At 44.3% G+C, this 18473-nt stretch overlaps 1 protein-coding gene across 1 annotated transcript in view; it reads right to left on the bottom strand.

Moving 5' to 3' along the window:
• The window catches only part of LOC126999169 (neurofascin-like), a 111366-nt gene that overhangs the window by 1710 nt on the left and 91183 nt on the right, over positions 1-18473 (bottom strand). The window contains exons 12-16 of the mRNA XM_050861497.1: positions 12632-12744; positions 6018-6216; positions 3258-3479; positions 2630-2763; positions 1-2379 (exon numbers count right to left, since the gene is read on the bottom strand). The exon at positions 1-2379 is cut by the window's left edge and continues 1710 nt beyond it. Of these exons, the coding sequence (XP_050717454.1) occupies positions 1591-2379; positions 2630-2763; positions 3258-3479; positions 6018-6216; positions 12632-12744 (1457 nt within the window). The 3' untranslated portion in view covers positions 1-1590. The remainder of the gene's footprint in view (positions 2380-2629; positions 2764-3257; positions 3480-6017; positions 6217-12631; positions 12745-18473) is intronic.

The following is an 18473-nucleotide window of genomic DNA, read 5'->3' on the forward strand; positions in this document are numbered from 1 at the left end:
CTCCAGGTTTCAGGTTTCATCCTCTCGGCTTTGCCCGCTCGTCCACAGCCAGCCGCTTACACCTCCATTTCACCCTCTTGATTTCATTCCCACGGGTATACACTCCCAGCCACACCCTCGCTGCTACACCCCGCCGGCCACACTCTCCTACACACGGCCACACCTGCAGGCTCGTCGGATGGTCATTGGGGAGACTGCCCGATGGAGGTTCCCAGCGAGTATAGTACTCCTCTTCCTCCTCCCCCTCTCCCTCCTCCTGCTCTTCCTCTGCCTCCTCCTCTGCCTCCCTTGCTCAGCCCGACAACCAAGGGATTAATCTGAACCGAGGCGCGCTGTGGGAGGGAGCGGAACTAATGCAAATATCTCCGCACCGCCCGCGCCTGCAATTTTCTTAAGAGCAATCTTTGCAGAGCACGTGTGTGTAATTTTGTCCACGATTGCCTGATTTCAGGATAAATAGCTTTCCCGCACGATTTAATCTCGCTTTTGATGCCTTTCTGAATTTGGCGATAAAAAGTTATGAGCGCGACAGTAAAAATATGTAAATTTATTGTTTTGTTCAGTCGTCCAACGCGTGGCTCTACAGTATCAGCTTTGCGGTGGGCTCCTCGTGGTATTCAATTATATCTGGATTGGTCCCTCAGCTGCCGCCCTGCACACGCCGCGCTGGTGTCTGCCGCTGCTGTTGCTGTTGCCGCTGTTGCTCCCGCCCGGCCTGGTCTTGTGGCAACAGTCTCCCACAGTCCCTTTGATGAGCAATTCCCTTTACCTCTCTCGCAATAGGCGTCTTTACCGCCAGTAGGTTCCCACTCATCGCAAAATGTTTTGAGTTTGTGAGAGAATATTCTGTTTGTGTTGTGGCGGTGCATCGAATTTCGTTCTCTAAAAATGACGCAGGTTATTTCACGCACCCTTGAGTTGTGGCGGCTGTTTGGGGCGCGTCGTGGCCGCGGCCTCGATGATCCCTCCAGCCAGGCGGCACAAGGAGAGGCACAGCTGCCGCTGTCACTGCCGCTGCCCTCGGCCGGGCCACTTGTCTGCTTGTTTCGGCAGTCCCCTCCCCGCTGACTGGCCCGCCCTGCTCCCCGGCCTTGTTCGTTGTCACGGGCAATTTTGGAAACACATTAACAAGGAGACTGACGGCCGAGACTGCTGTCTGGAGCACGGCTGGCCTGCGACCCTGTAGCTGGGAGGAGTGTCGCGGAGGGTCAGGGTAGACGTGGCCTTGCCAGGTGCCTGGAGGGCCGGGTTTCAGCTGGGCTAATGATGGGAAGCCTCGCGCCTCACCGCCGTCTCGCCTCCTGCCGCTGTCAACTCGTTCCTGGAAACCTTTTGAGCTGCTGCCTCAACAAAGACGCGTCACTTCCTCGCGAAGGGGTAAAAACACCGAACGTTAATTAGGAGAACATGACGTGTCCAGACGCCGCCACCGCCAGGTCCAAACACTACCTAGGTCACTTGACAACACTAAATGAAAACGATGATGTCTGAAAGACTGTATATAAATTTTGTTCCACACAAACCCAGTCTCGTTCCAGGTCCCCGTGAGCCAAAGTCCCCCGGTGGGGCAGCGCCCGCCGCGGGCCACCGTTAGACTGAGCTCTCCCGCTTATTTGAGGCCACGGAGGACAGGCTGGCGCTGCGGCTCCGCGTACTGTCTCGTATTCTAAGTATGTCCTGCGCCTGGGGCTTGACACCCCTCTTGAGCGAGCCTGTGTGGAGGGCGCGGTCTGCGGGGGGCGCCACGCCACTTTTCTGGCCGTAGGTGGGGCTCGGGAACAGCGTTAGCGGGTTGTAGACGGTGGACATCTTGGCGTCCCCGAGTCTGGCGTCCTGACCCACCTCCTTGGCCGGCGGCAGGACGCTGAACGAGGAGGAAGTGGTGACCTTGCTGTGCGGCAGAGTGGCGAAGGAGGGCGAAGTGACGGCCTGCGAGGCGGGCACGTGCGCGGGTGTGTAGCCCTGACTCAGCGGCACCGACGATATGTACTGCAGGTTGGGGTGGTGTACACCTTTAACTGGCACCCCCTGAGGGTAACCCGCCGTGGGCAGCACTGTCTGGTAGTCCTGGAACACCTGAGGGTAACCTGGCTTCATCCTGGAGGGTACCTGCTCCTGGGGCTGGTAGCACTGCTTTATGGGTTGACACCCCTGATAGGATGACTGGTAGCCCTGGTCGTACGCGGCGGGGGGCGGCAGCGTGATCTCCAGCAGCTCATTCTCACCATCCAACTTCTCCTCGTGGGTTGGGTACGCTGCGCGCCGGAGGTTGGTAGCGGCCGGGGCCATGACAGGGGGCACCGCCACCTGCTGTCCAGATTTGGGGCTGTAGATCCGGCCCCCGGGGTATAGCAGGCTGGAGGTGTCCGTGGCCGCCACCTGCACGCCCACACATCTCTGCTTAGCGCCTATCTAATGACTTTACTGAGAAGCTAAGACTCATTATATCATGTATCACACTGGGCTCTTCTTGCCTCGAATGATCAGAGTTAATCCTTTAAACATAACATATTTTGAAGCCTACGAGGCCCTTAAAGTTTCATCCTCTTGAGACCCAATCCTAACCCAATCGAGGGAAAAAGTTGCCCAGACTTATGCCGATGACAAACACAAAGCGTCGCTTACCTACCTGAGTGACCTGCGCCTCGGAGTGCACGGATGAGGGCGTGGGCGGCAGTGTGGTGGTGAGCGCCACGCCGCCCGTGATGGTGGTGATGTCTGAGCCGGTGTCGCCGGACACGTTCCCGCCCGAGCCTGGCGTGCCTGGGGAGAGGACGGCCGCGTGGACCCATCAGATAAGGGCAGAAATAAAGGTAGATAGATAGATAGGCAGATAGATAGATAAATAGAGAATAAGACCGACAGAATAAAAGGTAGACAGAAAATAATAGATAGGGAACAAGAGGTAGATGGAGAGACAGACAGAAACTAATTCATACAAGCGGTCAGACAGATAACTGATGGAAACAGTCAGACCGAAACGAATTGATAAACAGACAGCCAGAAAGCATATAGAATGGAGAATAGTGACGAGGAGTGACGGAGGAAGGTCATCGCAATATAAAAAAAGCCACACCACAGCATCATAAAACATTACTAATGAGAGGGAAAACAGATACACTACGTAGTCCTTTCATTCTATCACTCCTCTCATTCTTTCTCATTCCTTCTTTTTCTCTCTCACTTCGTTTCTGTATATATTTCTCAATCAACCTTTCACAATCAAGATACCAAAACATGTGTCTCTCCTTTCCTACCTTGGCCTGGAAGCAGAGGTCGCCCCGTGCCTCCTCCGCCTTCCCCTTCAGTGCTCTCCTTCTCACTCTCCTCCGCACGACCTCGCTTCGCCGCCCGTAGTCTCATGCAGGTCCTCACGCCCATCACCACCACGGCAATGGCCACGGGGAGGCAGGCAAGCACGGCGCCCACCAGCACGCCCACGGCCACTTCTGCTCCACTTTCTCGTCCGCGGGTGGGCTCTGAAATCGCGAAGAGGTTTGGCATCATCTTTCCTATCATCTGTATCGTCATTATTATCATTGCTTTCGTTATCGTCGGCTTTCATGGCGTAATTTTGGGTATTTTCTTTTCCTCACGTCCTGCGTCCGTTCCTTTGGTGTTTTTAGGAGTGCTCACGAGTCTTTTTCTTCTGTTTTTCCTTCTTTTATACGGGTTCTCGTTTTTCATCCTCTACCTTTTCCTCCTCTATTTCCCCCGTCCTCCTTCCCCCTCCTTCTCTCCCTCCCTTTCTTCCTCTCCTTCCTCTCCCTCTTCCATCATCATCAACAATTTGTGTCTGTCAACCAGGGTAATGACGAGGAAGATGACCACACACACACACACACACACACACACACACACACACACACACACACACACACACACACACAGACACAGATGGATAGATAGCAAAAAAATGACCCACTTATGGACAAACAGACCGCCAACAAGCCAACCCAGAGAGAGAGAGAGAGAGAGAGAGAGAGAGGGAGAGGGAGAGGAAGAGAGGGAGCGGGAGAGGGAGAGGAGGAAGAGGAAGGGAGGTAGGCAAGCACGCAGATGAAGAAGGAAGGAAGGAGGGAAAAGATGCGGCAAAGAAGTGTCTGAAGCATATCGGTTAAGAAGGTAAAGTTGCAAATTTGCAGAATTCCTGAGATTGAGAAATGTGACGTGGAGGGAAAGGGAAAAGAGCAAGAATGGAAGGAGGAGGAGGGAGAAAAGAAGAAGGAAGATATCGAAAAGGAAAAAGCAGGAAAGGGCGAAGAGTTAGAAAACAATGGATAGTAAAATGATTAGAAGAAGAAAGATGATGAAAAAAAAGCAGAAAAAGGAGAAAAGGAGGAAGAAAATAAGGGGATAGAGAAAGGATGAAGGCAACGAGAGTCAGATGGGAAACTTATTCCAGAAAAAAGTGAGGAATGAAGGAGTAATGAAGAGAACGAAGAGTAATGCAGGATGGAAGACAATGAAAGAATGAAGATAAAGAGGATGCGGTAGTGGTGATTGCTGGGGTGGTGATGGTTGTGGTGGTGGTGGTTTGACTTGTCGGGTAAATTTCCTATCTCACTGTTCAGCTCCTCCTCTCCCTCAACGCACTGGCGACTGAATCAATTACGGAGAAGATAACGAGTGAAAAATTGGCAAGAGTGACAGTCACAACCAGAGTGAGACAGAGAGAAAGATGGAGTGAGAGAGAAGGTAGTTATGGCCGTGTGTTACTGAAATGTGACTAACCATATCCGTAGACTTTTCACGGATATCAAAACAAGAAGGAAAGAATGGTACGAATAAAAGACAGATACATTGATAAACGAGTAGAGAGAGAGAGAGAGAGAGAGAGAGAGAGAGAGAGAGAGAGAGAGAGAGAGACGATATCTTTTCATCTCTTGCGAGGCCAGTAACTCAAGATCTCGTGTGGGAGGAGAATTGAGTCCATGAGAATAGGATTGAATATTACTCGCCTTGCACCTGACTCAGAATCATGACGGGTGATCCAAAAGGCGCCTCAAGCCCGATTTGCCTCGAATAATCATCCTTCACTTGGGATTGACAGTGAAGATTTACGACCTGGATTTCAACCGCTATTTTCTTTTACGTTTTCCTGCATGATTTTTTTGTGTTGGGTGGTTGGAGGAATCTATTTAACTATAACATTTGATCCATAAGAAACGTACTGAGTATATAGAAAAGAGAAAAGGAGAAGTAAAGTAATAGATGAAGTTTGCACATACATAAATGAACTTTTAATTTGAGCCGGTTTTTTTTGTATTTTAAATTATTGTAGAGGAGGAAACGACGGAATAGCAAGGTTAACACACACACACACACACACACACACACACACACACATAAGAACATAAGAACATATGAACATAGTAGTCTGTAAGAGGTCGGTAGGCCTGTACGAGGCAGCTCATCTGAACCTAAGCTCCCGTGTAGCTCCCGTGTATGTAACCCCACCTAATTTCGCTGTCCATGAATTTATCTAATCTATTTTTGAATGTGACAATTGTATTGGCACTCAACACATGACTGCTAAGCTTATTCCACTCATCCACCACCCTGTTTGTAAACCAATTCTTGCCTATGTCCCTGTTGAGTCACACACACACACACACACACACACACACACACACACACACAACCCACCCACCTTCAAGCACAACGCATTTAAGCTCAAGGAAGAATTAGTTATCCTTCAAAAAAAGGTAATAAAGAAAGGTGAGGAGAGCCATAGAAGTGGAGAATAATATGATAAGAAACAAGATAATACCCCTCCCTTTAAACAACACATAACACTCATCACGTGTCCTAATTAGCTAGACGTGGGAAAAAAAGACCACCTGTTTGTACACCTCCACACTTCCTCATTAGCGACTCACTCCTACCTCACGGCGCCGGTGGTCCAGAGACAATATGCTAGGCGCCAGGTAAGACAGGCGTTCTAATTAGCTAGGCAGGTATAAACACACACATCAACCCTTTTGAATATCTTATGTCCCTCATTAGCGCCTCACCTGCCGGAGTTTCATGCTGTGGATGGTTCAGGGCTACGGTGTAGGCGCTGAGCTCGGCAGGGCGCGACTCTCCCTTCGCGTTGGTGGCTGTGACGAGGAGGCGGTAGGCGGTAGCGGGGCGCAGGTTAGCCACAGAGAAGGACGCGGCCTCTCTCGTCACCTCCACCACGGGTTTGAAGTCTCCATTTGCCTCCAACACCTTAGGGAGAGAGAATGACGGGGCTTTAGTTAAAGGGTGGAGGAGAAGCTATAGGCAAAGAGAAAAGCAGAGAGTTAAAGAGAAGAGGATGAGTTGGAATTAAAGAGAGAGAGAGTTGAGGTAAAGTTAAAAAGAGGATGGGGTATAGTAACAGAGGGAACAAATTTATTATTTTTTAACGAGAGAATAAAGTATAATTAGTATAATTAAAAAAGAATAGGATGGATTGTTAAAGTGATGAAAACAAGGTATAGTTAGAGAGAACAGGACGAGGCATCGTTTTAATGAGAAAAGAGGATGAAGTATATTTAAAGAGAACAGAATGAGGTGTAGTTAGAGAGAATAGAATAAATTACAGTTAAAGAGAGAATAATGAGTCAAAGTTAAAGAGTAGAGAATGAGGTGCTAAAGAGAATAGGGTAGCATTACTAGTAGGGTTCACTCGTTTGGAAAGGTGTGGCAGTACATTTGTTTCATTTATGGTGTTGAAATAAAGGAAGGCGTGAGTGAGTGGGCGCGTCATAGCGTAGAATCCCTTAAACTCGGAACGTTCACTGTTTTATATATAATTCATGTCCTTCATTAAAAAAAATGCATCCCCGCTAATTTTTGCATCACACAGAGCAAAAATAGTTTCCTCTCGGTATAAAAATAATTCCGAGCTTTTTGTACGTAATCTAGTATGTGGTGAGACCTTTTTGTTTGCTTTTTTGTTGTTGATGGGGAGATTTGTAACGGCTGAACAAATATGCAGTGGTTATTTTTATGTTTAACAGAATAATTTTCGCAGTGGTCTTCGCAGGGATATTTAAGTGAGTGTTATTCCCTTGTTTTAGGCGTGGGAAGCTTTGATCGGCAGGACCTGAAAGCTTTTAGAGCATGAACGAACGCAGGGAGGTTGAGGAGAGTCAGTTTTTAATGCGAGTAGAACATATCTTGGGCAGTGGACTTCTCCGTAATATTTCCGTGAGTATTATTCTTTGTTTAAGGCGTGGAAGGCTTCGGTTGGCAGCACTTAAAACCTTTTATAACGTACCCGAACGCAGAGAGGTTGTGGAAGGTCAGTTTTTAATACAAGGCATATATCTCTCGCAGTGGCCTTTGCGGTAATATTTCCCTGTTCGTTATTCCTTTGTTTTAGGAGTGGACAGCTCTGGGGTGGCAACACTTAGAAACTTTTAGAGCATATACGAACGGACTGAGATTGTGGAAAGTCAGTTCTTAATGAGAGTAAAACATATCCTGCGCAGTGGATTTCCCAGCAATATTTCCCTTCATTTTTCCTCTGTTTTAGGCGTGTAAAACTTCTGGAGTATACACTAAGGCACAGAGGTTGTGGAAGGTCAGGTTTTAATGCGAGTAAAACCAAACTCACAAAACTCCTAAACCCGCGAAGTGATTGCGGTGATCTTGCTTTTACACTTCCCCTCCGAGCCTGGAATTACTGGCCGCCCGTTCCCGTCCCTTTCAGTTACGAGTCCCCGGCAACTCTTAACAAATACTGCATTGGAAATAAACTCAACTCTTCTGGCAAGTTGCTGCTCCCCGAGGCCCACGTGACGTCAAACAGGCAAGAAATGACTCACGGCCGCTCTTATGCCTGAGGAGGAAGAGCCGCGGGGGAGTTCGGAAGAGTTGAGTGCGTGTATGAGATGGGTGGTTCCCCCTTGTGACAACTCTACGTTCTGTGATTCGCCAAAACAACTCTGGCTATCTGGTTGGACCTCTTCCTTCCCTCACTATCTCCTTGTTATTCTTCCTTTCCTATTCCTTTTACTCATACTCATGCCTATCTTTCACCTATTCTTCGTACTCATATTTCTGTTTTCTCTTTTCTTCTTTGTTCTCTTAAAATCAATTTCTCTGTTCCTCTTTCTTTCTTCCTTCTCTTACTCATATTCATCCCTATCCAGATCTTCCTCCTCTTCTTCCTCTTCCTCCTACCCATACGAGTTCTGTCTGCTCTCTTCCTCTTTATTTTCCTCTTAAAATCAATTTACTCCAATTCTTCTTTTTTATTCTCTACATTAAATCTTTTTCTCCTCTTATCCACCGCCACATCTAGCATCTCCCTCTCCTCCTTCTCTGCCTCTTTCCTACCTCCTCCTCCTCCCCTGCCAAGCGCCTAACCTCCTCCCCCTCTGCCAACCTCCCTCCTCCTCCTCCTCCTCCTCCTCCTCCTCCTCCTCCTTCTCCTCTCATTACTATGCATTAAACTGGTCCAAGGCGCCATACTAGCAGGGCCCCAACGTCTCACTCACCCATTTAAACACGCCTCTTTAACCCATTATTTTCGCCTCCATCGCCCTCCATATTGCTTCCTCCTCCTCCTCTTCCCTCTTCCCCCTCCTCCTCCTCCTCCTCCTCCTCCTTCTCTGTCTTCCCTCCTCCCGCCAGAAAATTAATACATCGTTTTGGACAACATGTAGCGATTCTGCGCAGTGTTCGGTGTGGAAATAAATCGAGCCAGCGTGAGCCATCGGGTCTTGTAACTGGAGGTGCCCGTCTCTCTCTCTCTCTCTCTCTCTCTCTCTCTCTCTCTCTCTCTCTCTCAATCTCCATTTAGCTTCTTCCAAACACGTCTTTACAGCTTACAACTTAATCCCCTTAATTGTCTGCCCTCTTCTTCCCGCGTCACCCTTCCATCCTTTATCCGCGTTCCATTTACTCTTGTTTACATTTCTCTTCATTTATATTTTTTGGTCTTTCTCTTCCCTTCCATCCTTCCCTCATTTCTCCGTACGGGCATTTATTTATTTTTCTTCAATTTATTCGTTTTTTTCTACTTTATTTTTCTCTGTTCTTATTCTCCTTGCATTTCTTTTATTTATTGTGTATTCTTTTTTATCTGTCGTTTCACTAACTATACTATTCATTTATATTCTCGTGTATTATTCTTATTTCTAATTATCTGTATGTTCTTTTCGATTCCAATTATCTGTATGTTCTTTTCTATTCCAATTATCTGTATATTCTATTCTATTACATTTTCTATACCATTTTTAATTCAATGTTTCCTTTGTTTAGTTTTTCTTCACTTATCCATTTGAGTGATTTTATTTTATTCTGTGGATATCAAAAGACGTCTACATCTTTATATTATCCTTTCCTTACAAAACATATATATGCATTTATTTGTCTGTCTATATGTCTTGAATTTTCTATCTCTTTGTCTGTGTCTGTCTGTCTGTCTGTCTGTCTGTCTGGATGGATGGATGGATAGATGGATTAATCTCTCTCTCTCTCTCTCTCTCTCTCTCTCTCTCTCTCTCTCTCTCTCTCTCTCTCTCTCTCTCTCTCTCCTGCTCTTACCCTCTCTCCGCCCTCTCTCCCACTCGTCCTATTTAATGTCTTTTAATCTCACCTCTGGGAAATACTCGACTAAGATCCTCGCTTCTTTCTTTCTTAACTCGAGACAAAATTTCTTCCTTCCTCGCTGACACAGAGGCGGAGGAGTCATCGCCGGGCATATCTAAAAGGGTTTCTTTGTACTCCGCGACCTGTGTGCTTCTCTCCCTCTCTTTCTCTCTCTGTTTAATAATTGTATGTGTGTGTGTAGCTTAATCTCGCCTTGTTGTCTTAGAAGCTGCAGCAGAATTACCTTCAATCAGTCGCGTTTCATTAAGTTTCGTTCATCATTAGGCGGAAAAAGAATGGATGTTCATGAGTCTCTGTTTATGAGAGAGAGAGAGAGAGAGAGAGAGAGAGAGAGAGAGAGAGAGAGAGAGATTTTCAGCCTGATTGACGACAAAACACACACACACACACATAAAACCACGGATAAATAAAGATAGAGCAACACTATTTCAATTAACAACTGTTGATATTTTTCATCACTAACAAATAAACGAAAAAGGAGGAAGAGGAAGAAGAGAAGGAAGAGCGGGAGATAGAGAACGAAAAAGAGGTGGAAAAAAAAGATAAGGAGAAGGAAGAGAAGGAGAAAGAAGAAGATGACGAAGAAGTAAAAGAAGAAGCAGAAGAAGAACAAAAACAAGAAGAACAATATGAATAAAAGATAAAAGATAAATAAAGATAAAAATAAAACAATAAGAACAATATCAAAGAGAAGAATAGTCGAAGGAAGAGAACGAAAAGGAAGAGGAGAAGGCAGAAAAAGAGGAAGAAGGAGGAGAAGAAGAAAAAGAAGAAAAAGAAGAAGAAAAAAAAGAAGAAGAAGACGAGTTGAAGAGGGTGGAGAAGAAGGAGGAGGAAAGACGAGAAGGAAAACGAAAGAAACTAAGAGGAGAAGGAGGAGGTGGAGTGGGAGGGGGGTCGGAAGACACCAAAAGAATATCCCGTTAGTGGCTCTCAAGGTTAACAGCGCGAGGAAGAGAGGCTTGTGTGTCGACAAAGGTGATGCGATGAGCTTTACCTGTCCCTCGGTGGTGCTCTGTGTGTGTGTGTGTGTGTGTGTGTGTGTGTAGGTGGGTGTGAGAGAGGGGGAGAGAGAGAGAGAGCGTGGGTGTGGATATGGGCTTGTTTGCGTTCGGCTTTACGAGAAATTACCACTTAAATTCGTCTCTCTTGTCCCTTTCCCCCACGTTCTCACACACTAGTAAGCGCTCTCCACTCTCTCTGATGCTGCCTGAACTACCCGCTCCCTGCCTCGCTTCCTACCGCTAAGTGACGAACATAACCCCGGAGTGGCGATTAAACGTATTCCCTGCTACACCTCCGGCATGTCGCGTCCTCGAAGGTATATTTCTCGTTAAGATACAGCGTGTTGTAAGTCAGAGTGCCAAGGAGTAATTCGCTTGTCGCTCTGGTTCAGCTGTATCACTCGTTTTGTCGCTTGCAAATTGGGTGTAGTTGTTTGTTCTTTGAGGTAAAACGTTTGTATTTATGTTTTTTTTTTCGTATTTTATTAGTTTCCGAAGTGTCTAGAACGGAAAGTGCAGAATGATTTTTTTTTTTTGTGCGTTTCTCGTTGTCGATACGAGAGTGCGGTAAGACGAACCAAGATACTGACGGTTGTTTTAGTTGTTATTTAATTGACGTTCAGGATACTGTTGGCTGCGTAGTCATTGCAATACCGTACATACAGTTGTCGTATCGTAAATGCTCTTTGTAATTCAGACACTTGTAAATAGTTTGTTAGCAAGAGAATCTCGCAGACACACAGACATTTTACGCGGTTTTAACGACGTAGTAACTATATCTCCATTTTTCTTCAGTCTGTTAACCTAAAATACTTACAAAATAGCTCTTTTTAGCAACTTACACCACTAAGAACATCACAAATTTATTCTATATTTGATTTGACCATCTGAGCGACATTTGCAGTTCTCCCGAGTAAATTTTTCTCACCTTTGCCTGCCTCTCACCTCGCCTCACCTCACCTGTAGCTTTTCCCCTGGCGGAGTCGCGTCTTCGCCCGATGTTACTGACACCTACGTCGGGTCGTCTTATTATATCCGCAAAGCTTCTTACCCCGAGCCGTGCACAAACAAGCTTGATTCCTTGGAAAAATACTGTCTTTATCTCCGGTATTAACGCAACGGGGACAGGCTCATGCTGCCCTTTTTAAAATCACCGTTCCTGCCCCTACAAGACCGCGGGTGTAGAAATAGGAACACAGCGCCACCCTTCCCTTCCTTGCCTTATTTCTTCTGCTAATTCGACTCTTGTCCCATAAACCTGCATCAAAGACAGAACAAAAAGAAAACTAATACCTTTTTCTGCTCTCGGCTTTTGTTAAAGTTTTCCCCTGCTAAGACCCTTGAGCTATTTATCACGGGCATAGAGAAGAAAGTGCATTAGTTTTCGCCTCCTGAAAAAAGCTCTCAGACCTGTCCGGCGCCCCTCAGCCATGTCTGAAAACATTAGTTACAATACAGTATTTTTCCTCTATCCTTAGCACAGTCGTATGCACCAGGCTTTCCTTCCTTCCCCCAGCTTGGCTTCGATAACAATGAACGAGTACTTACTTTTCCGCCATCACCTGTAGCACAAATCTGTTCGACGACTCCAGACTCCGAGAAAACGAACAGTACGATGTCTTTCACCTCTTACCTTTCTCCTCTCTCCTGCGCCAGAGTAATAGTTCTGAGCCTCTTTAGTGGAGCTTAAAATTAAATATGCAACGGTTTACCATTTGCTCTGAACCACGGCCGTCTTTAATATGGATTTATTTCGCCACCCTAAGACATGTATATCTTAAACCCCTTTCACCGGTAGCTTTTTTTTGTCATATTTGCACTCCAATATCTATATCAAAACTTATTTTCGCCTGTACTACCTCTGCCACTAATAACGATCTTGATAGAAGGGAGGGAAAGGATCTATTTTTCTTTCCTAAACTCAAATTTCATTACTACGTTTTTTTTGCAGTTCCCTCATTGACAGTACACCCCGACAACACTTAATCGTCCTCATAGACATTTATAAGTACAGGAAACACTTTCATTCTCACCTGGAGCACAAATTTCTGTCCCAGTCCTCCGTCGTCGCCCGGTAGGCAGGACACTTGCAGGGAACTGATGGTCACGTCGTAGGCGCGGCAGTTGTGAGGCGGGTCCGGTTTGCCTGTCAGGGAGAAAGTAATAGGAAACACATTGAAGAGAGAATAAAGAGCCTGGATACGTGTATGTGTAGGATTTACGGCACAGGTGTTTCCGTATATTGACTTCTTGGTTATTACTTTTCTCGGTGTCTGTTTGGTGTAGATGAAGTACTATTTTTCGTGTTCCTCGTATTGTCATCACTGAATTAAGGATTTATATAAAGAATTATGTGTTTCCTCCTTCCTAAATTTTCTACTTGACATTTGTTCCTCTTTTTTTCTTTGCATCGACAATTTGGCAACTGGTCCTTTTATCTTTTAAATTTGCATGTTTTTTGTTTATTCTTCTTGTACCTTTTCCTCTTCCTGTTCTTGTTCATGTTCTTCTTTTCATTCCTCCGTCTCCTGTACCAGCATTTCTGTTTCTTTAACTTTTTCCATCTATTACCCTAACCATTTATTAGAAAGCTCATATCGCCATGACATATTATTGTTAGTGTGCATTTTCTTCATGTTTTTGCTCTCCTCCATAACCGGAAGTGCACATTTTATTCATCCACACCCGAACTTTTAGTCACATTTATCGGCATTATTCAGAGTCTCCTTGTCCAGTGTTCCGTTGTTGTTATTGCCCATTCACTTCACGTTTTACCTTTTACGAAGAGTAGAAGGGAAGTGGAAGTGGGCGGAGAGCAGATCAGTGTTCCCTTCCGTTTCGTTTCCAAAGTTTTATCATCCTGTAATTGTTTGGGCGAAGGGTGGGGTGTTTTCCGGACGCACGCAGGTTTAATAATTTATCCATTGTGCGATAGACACGGAGGGAGCGTCAGAAGATATGAAATAATCTGAACCTCGAATTTGCGTTTTCTATTGAGCATTTTGGTTTTAACTCCCACAGATAAATGAAAAAAAGGTGCAGAGGTGAATGAAAATGAAGCAGGTGATTGAAGAAAAAATAATCTGAATATCGAATTCGCGTTTTCTATTGAGCATTTTGGTTTTAACTCCCACAGATAAATGAAAAAAAGGTACAGAGGTGAATGAAAATGAAGTAGGTGAATGAAGAAAAGCTACAGGTTGTGAAAAATAAAACACGGGTATATTAAAATGCAACTAGTAAATGAAAAATAAGGTCTACAGGTAAATGGAAATGATGTAGATGAATGAAAAAAGGGTACCTACATGAATGAAAAGGAAGCAGATAAATGAAAAAAAAAAGAATAAAGGTGAATGAAAATGAATGAGTCTAATGAAGCAAAGGTACAGAAGAATATGAAAACGAAACCGGTAAATAAAAACATAAACAACAACAACAGCAAACAGGTAAGGGAAAAAAAACAAAAGTAAATGAAAATGAAACTTGTAAATGAAAAAAAAAGTTACACTGGAAAATGAAAATACGACAGGTAAAGAAGAAAATATAACACATACTTCGTGAAAAAAGTTGTTAATAATAATATTGAAAAAAAAAATACTAACATAATCCCTCTGTCCTCCATCGGATTAATGTCGGCGGATCACGAAGGAAAAAAAACTATCGGGTGTTGGTCTGGATTATTTTTGTGGTGAGGAATTAGTTGGCTTGTTTATCAACCTTTTATTGCTAATGTATCCACCTTCTCTTCTTTTTCGCCTTCCTCTTTTATATTCCTCTTCCTTCCTTCTCCTCCTTCACTTGTTCATCCTATTCCTGTTTCTCGTTTTCCTTTTGGTTTTCTTTTCAATCCATATTTTATTTTTCTGACGTTCCAAATCTTCTTTCTTCTCCTCCTCCTCCTCTTAGTTATATTCTCCTCTTCCTTCTCCTCCTTCACTTGTTCATCCTATTCCAATTTTTCGTTTTCCTTTTGGTTCTCTTTTCAATCCTTATTTTATTTTTTCTTCTGTTCCAAATCCTCTTCCTTCTCCTCCTCCTCCTCCTCCTCCTCCTCTTAGTTATATTCGTCTTCCTTCACTTTCTTAATATTTTCATCCTCTTTCACTTGCTGAGTCTCCCTTTGCTTCTCTTTTTCATCTATATTTTCTTCTGCTGTTTCAAATCTTTTTCCTTCTCCTCCTCGTCCTCCTTCCCTTAGTTATATTCCACTTTCTTCTCCTCTTTCACGTGTTCATCCTATTTCAATTTGTCGCTCTCATTTTGCTTCTCTTTTCCTTCCATATTCTTCTGCTGTTTCAAATCCTCTTCCTTCTCCTCCTCTTCCTCCTCCTCCTCCTCCTCCTCCTCTTAGTTATATTCCTCTTCCTTCTCTTTCTTAATATTTTCATCCTCCTCCACTTGCCACGTCTCCCTTTGCTTCTCTTTTCCATCCATATTTCCTTCTGCTGTTTCAAATCCCCTTCCTTCTCCTCCTCGTCCTCCTTCCCTCCTCCTCATTACATCTACCAGCATCTACGTTCCCTCATACCCTGACCAATTTTCCTTAACTTCTAATCTCTTATAACACCTCAACTGCTTCTCAGTCTTCTCTTTCACTCACCTCTACACTTCCTGCTCTCACCTGCTCCCTCACCTGCGATCTATTTCTACAACGCCGCAAGGCAGTCGTGTTCTAATCCAATTCCGTTCACATCCTTTTAGTTATAAGCCGGAGGTGAATACTTCCCTTCAAGATTACTTTCTCACTTTGAAGATATGGAAAAGCTGTATCGTTACCACACATACGCAGACACATAGCCCCTTCTCCCCTTCTCTCCCACACACACAAGGACCCCACTACACTACGCACAGACACATATCTTATCCTCCCTTTCCCCCCCACACACATACACAGACCCCACCCCTACATACACACATACGCACAGACACAGATCCCATTCTCCCCTCGCCCATATACACAGAACCTCCCCTTCCTCCCCACACACACACACAGACGCACACAGACACAGCCACACACGCACACACTTTCATTCTGCTGCATTACTCTCACAGGAGCCGCAAAACGCAATCCTTTTACGCTACAGATCCAAGTGTCGCTTAGTTCCCCATCCATTACATACACTAGCAGGGCGCAGGAAAAAGCCAAGCCCGTTTATTTTGTCCCAGTCCCCTCGCCGAGCGCTCTCTCTCTCTCTCTCTCTCTCTCTCTCTCTCTCTCTCTCTCTCTCTCTCTCTCTCTCTCTCTCTCTCTCTCTCTCTCTCTCTCTCTCTCTCTCCTTATCAACACGTGTAACCCTCTTTTATCTCTTATTTATCGTTCTCTTATCTCTCTTATCTCTTATCTCAGTGGATGTATTTGTTTTGTTTTTTGGATTTGTTTTCTTTTGTTTGTGTGTGTGTGTTTGTGTGTTTGAGTGTGTTTCTCTTGTTTCTTTAATGTTGTTTCCTTTATTTACTCTAGTTTATGTCTCCCTGTCTGTGTTTTGTTATCTTTATTCTCTCTCTCTCTCTCTCTCTCTCTCTCTCTCTCTCTCTCTCTCTCTCTCTCTCTCTCTCTCTCTCTCTCTCTCTCTCTCTCTCTCTCTCTCTCTCTCTCTCTCTCTCTCTCGCCTATGCTAACTCTTTTTTAATCCTTCTACTCCCAGGAACTGAAGTGCCGGGGAAGTGAATTAAGAAAGAGAATGTTTGCAGCGAGAACCGTTTGATGTTTTCCCGAGAGATCCGTCACGGCCTGAGTTTTACGATAGAAAGAGGAAGAGGAGTTTTGGCTCGAGTGGGGAGAAAAGAAATGACGAGAAGAGTGGGAAAAAGGGAGTTGTTTACGAGGAACATGGAGAGTGGGTAACTTGAGGGGAAAAGAAAAGAGAAAAAATAGGGTGTTTACGAGAAAAGAAGAAAATGGTAAGTAAATAACTTGGTTGGGAAAAGAAAAGGAGATAAAAATAGGGTGTTTAGGAGAAAAGAGCGTAGGGAAGGAATATATATTAGAGGAAAAAGGAATGGAAAAAAATGTTCCGAGGAGGAAAAAAAACTCTGTAAAGGAAAGGAAAGAATGGTAAGGCTTTGGGAGTTTAGAGGAAAAGAGAATATGTAAAGAATATAATTAAAGGGCAGAAAAGAGTCATTGAAGGGAAGCAGGGTCTCAGTAAGGAAGATCATATAATTACCGTTAACTTTGTAAGGTAAAGGGAAGAATGGGTTAGACAATAGGGATTCTGGGAAGGAAAAGAAAGGGACTGATGGTAATTTTAGAAGAAAGATATACAATGGTAAGAAAATAGCAATTCTCGGAGGGACAAGAAAGGAGAGGTAGATTATTATGGAGTGAATTGAAGGGAACTGGGAAGGGACTGGAAAAGGGAAAGAGAGGGAGAGAGAGAGGGGATGAGGGGAGGCACAGTAAGCTAAAAAGAAAATAGAGAAAAAGGAAAGTAGAGAAAATAGGAGTCTGGGGAGGGAAAGAAAGGAAAAGTAGAATATTATGGTGTGAATCGAAGAGAAAAGGAAGTTTTTTTGACAGCAAAGGAGACAGCTCAAGGGCATAAAAAAGGAAACATTAATAAAGAAAAGCCCGCTACTCGCTGCTCCTACAACCCTGCCTAAATATTGGAATAGAGGAAGAGAAAGAAAACATATGCAATTTACTAAAGAGAAGAGTAAAAAAAAAAAGGAAGTTTAGGAAGAACAAGAAATGGAAAAAAATATACTGTTAAGGAGTGAATAGAAGGGGACTGGGGGAGATACTGGGAGAGAGAAAGAGAGAGACTGGGAGGAAGGGGGGTGCATGGGGGGGGGGGGGGCATGGCAACACAGGCATACCAGTTATTGCTGCCTTGTATGCTCTTAACTATGACTCTGAGGACCATTATGGATACTACTGCCGCTTGCTGCACACACACACACACACACACATGCACACGCACACGCACAAACACCACGTACACTACACACATACACATGAATTTATAGTATGTAGATTAAATGTTAGTGTTCTCTCACAAAACTTCTATTGCGCTTTGTAAACACACGAGACTCACTGGCCAAGACACCTGCTTGAAACACCTGTGATCATGTACACCTTGATAGTTTTCTTAATACTCGTGATGCTAAGACTGTGAATATTTGAGTCCTAATTGAAAGAGGGGAAGTAGTAATATTTTTCTCACCGTCCTCTCGAAAAACATGATCAGACGTGTTTCTGGATTTGCACGGATAAATCATAACTTTCTCCGTTTTCATATTCGTTTGTATTAATCAGTCTGTCGGTCTCTCTATCCTCAAGAAACATGATCAAAGGTGTTTCTGGATTTGCAGGGAGGATCTTTATCTTATTGTTTTACTTACCTCGTTTTCATATTTCTTTTGTTTTAATCAATCTATCAGTCGCTTTAGTTTAGACAAAGTAATTCATGTTCAGTTTTATCATCTCCGATTTCTTTTTATTCATTATTTGTGTTTTGCGCCTTTAAAACGCCCTAAACATGTTCTAATCACTTAAATTTATCTTCCTTATTCTCGTGTCTTGTCTTTATTTTTTTATATGTAGATTTTCTCCTTGTATCCTTCAGCATCTCGTACGTGAATCAGGTTAACATTTTATTTTCGTTTTATTTTCATTCCTTCAAGATTAATTTCCTTTGTGTTCCCCGTTTTGTGTGTTTCCGTGTCATGTCTTTTTGCAAGCTTGTCCTTATTTTCTTCCGTGCCTTCCTTCCTTCCTTCCTTGCTTCTTTCCCTCCCTCCCTCCTTCCTTCCTTCCTTCCTTCCTTCCTTCCCTCCCTCCTTCAATCCTTTCTTCCTTCCTTCCTTCCTTCCTGTGTGCGTTAATACCTGTCTCGCTGTCTCTCCTTGTCTGTTCCCATTTCGTTTTCCTAC

The sequence above is a fragment of the Eriocheir sinensis genome, chromosome 16, assembly GCF_024679095.1.
Source record: "Eriocheir sinensis breed Jianghai 21 chromosome 16, ASM2467909v1, whole genome shotgun sequence".
NCBI classification, from domain to species: Eukaryota; Metazoa; Arthropoda; class Malacostraca; order Decapoda; family Varunidae; genus Eriocheir; species Eriocheir sinensis.